Source organism: Papaver somniferum, unplaced genomic scaffold (assembly GCF_003573695.1).
Source record: "Papaver somniferum cultivar HN1 unplaced genomic scaffold, ASM357369v1 unplaced-scaffold_3077, whole genome shotgun sequence".
Lineage (NCBI taxonomy): Eukaryota > Viridiplantae > Streptophyta > Magnoliopsida > Ranunculales > Papaveraceae > Papaver > Papaver somniferum.
Window position 1 is genome coordinate 1 of NW_020641896.1, and position 2,027 is coordinate 2,027.

Sequence of the window (2,027 nt, forward strand, 5' to 3'; positions counted from 1 at the left end):
TTATGAAGTTTCTTGCAAATGTCGTGTTGGCTCTTGTAGATTGCTTGAGATGTGAGCATCAGGTGTTGAAGAAGGTATGCTTTCCTTACTAACAACTCTTATGTAGTATTATATTTTTCTCACCTCTCAGTTGATATTTTTGTTAGTACTGTAGGAGGCAGCCTGGGGTTTATCCAACATAGCAGCAGGTACTCCTGCTCATAAGAAGTTGATATACTTTAGCGAGACATTGCCTTTGTTGCTACATCTTCTTTCTGCTCCTCATTCGACATAAGAAATGAGGTAGCGTATGCACTTGGTAACATTTGTGTCGCCCCGGTTGAAGAAAATGGCCAACCAAATACCTGAGTCCTTTTGATAATTTACCCTCGCATTTTGTTTGCTTTGATCTTGTTTACTCGATCCTTGCTTGAGAGATTGCACTCCTGTTTGTTTGAGAGATGTGGACTCTTTATTTTACACTTTTGAAGCATTTAAGCGCACTAAATTATTTTTCTTTGAAACATGAGTTAGTGGATATAGAAAATAGGGCCAAACAAAAGGTTCAACAGTGACACACTGACGACACCAAGCCACATATGGAATCCGAAAAAGAGGTAAATCTTCGAGTCATATCTGTTTTTTGCAGTTGTATTACGAATTGACCTAACTTTTGAAATTGATTTACTTGTAGCGTCAAATGGAAATGCGCAGGATACTGGCAGTTCAATGGAAATTCTGGTGCCATGTGCCAACGGTATGTGCCTTACCCCAAATATTCTAATTGAGGTGAGTTAGAACTCCTCCAAAGGCATATAACACAAACTGGAAATGCAAACCCATAAACTGAGTATTTATTCCTCTATCCCTGTCCCAATAGTATTTACCCTATTTGGTTTGTTCATTTCCATTTTCTCGTAAATAAACTGTGTATGTAAGTTAAGATACTATTTATTTTTAGTAAATAATGCCTACGACAATCTAAGATGCTGATAATTTGGTTATAAGAAATTTCTTGTTTTCAACTTTCCCTCTTACAGGGAGGCGAACTTATTTAGGTTAGATACTACGGTTTCGTGCTTCATGTATGTCGATCGATGACTTTGTTGCAGAATTTCAATGATGGTAGATGGTAGGAATTAAATGCTACGGAGAAATAAAGTTCGTTCTGGAGCAGGAGCAATCAAATACATTTCCAGTGCAGATGGTGCACCGTTTACGTCCAAGTTGTATACAACTATGAACATCACCTTTTGATTGTTTTTGCATAGTTTTTTCTTTTGTTGTATGAGACTTGTTATTCTAAATGTTTGAATCATTTTTGTGAAAAACTTGATTTCATGAATGAGAAAATACTGTGTGAATGAATGTTCATAAGGGTAAAGGGAAAGGAATCCTGCTAAAGAAACCAAGAAAGGTTTTACCAATTTTTTCAAACTTTAGCAACACTTTTTTGGCGTTACTATTGGGTCACTGCTACCGTTTGAATTTTTCTCTAAGGACAGTTAGAAAAGTATTTGGTATGGATTCTAAAACCGTCCCTACAGCGTGAATCCGTCCCTAGAAGTATTGGTGAGGTTTCAATTGCTAGCAACCAAGCGGCAATTCCTCCAGGAACAAGTACTGAAATTCCAATTCCTGACAACCAAACAACAAATTCTCCGACGGGAATCGATAGTATCATCAGTAGATTGCAGCGTGATCCAGGATTACGTCCTCAAATATGGGAGTACAATGTTAATCACCGAGATGAGATTAGGCGAGCATATATTGCATTCGGTCCATACCGGCCCAAGATTTCAACATATCCTCTATCTGGAGACCTGGGTAACCAACGTCCTTTTTTTATATACATGGTTTGGTTTCTTCATGGTTAGAATATTCTCCTCATAAAGATGCAGCTTTTTTCCTACCTTGTTATCTGTTTACTAAACCATCAAATAATGCTGGGAAGAATGTTTTTACGGTAAATAGATTTAAGAACTGGAAGAAAGTTAATGATGGTGATAGATGCAAGTTTTTGAACCATATGAGTAGTAAAGTTCACA

The 2,027-nt window shown here is 37.2% G+C and overlaps 1 protein-coding gene and 1 long non-coding RNA gene across 2 annotated transcripts; both read left to right on the plus strand.

Annotated features, from left to right (window-relative positions):
* Positions 1-10: 10 nt before the first annotated feature.
* LOC113341702 lies at positions 11-1,263 on the plus strand. Its single transcript, XR_003356100.1, has 3 exons — positions 11-596; positions 674-736; positions 1,092-1,263. It is a non-coding gene; the product is annotated as an uncharacterized LOC113341702 (long non-coding RNA).
* A 79-nt stretch (positions 1,264-1,342) lies between these two features.
* Positions 1,343-1,945, plus strand: LOC113341703 (the record flags this gene model as incomplete). Its single annotated transcript, XM_026586467.1, has 3 exons — positions 1,343-1,396; positions 1,485-1,806; positions 1,857-1,945. Coding segments are annotated over exons 1-3 (465 nt in total), but the record flags the coding sequence as incomplete, so codon positions are not given.
* Between the last annotated feature and the right edge of the window lie 82 nt (positions 1,946-2,027).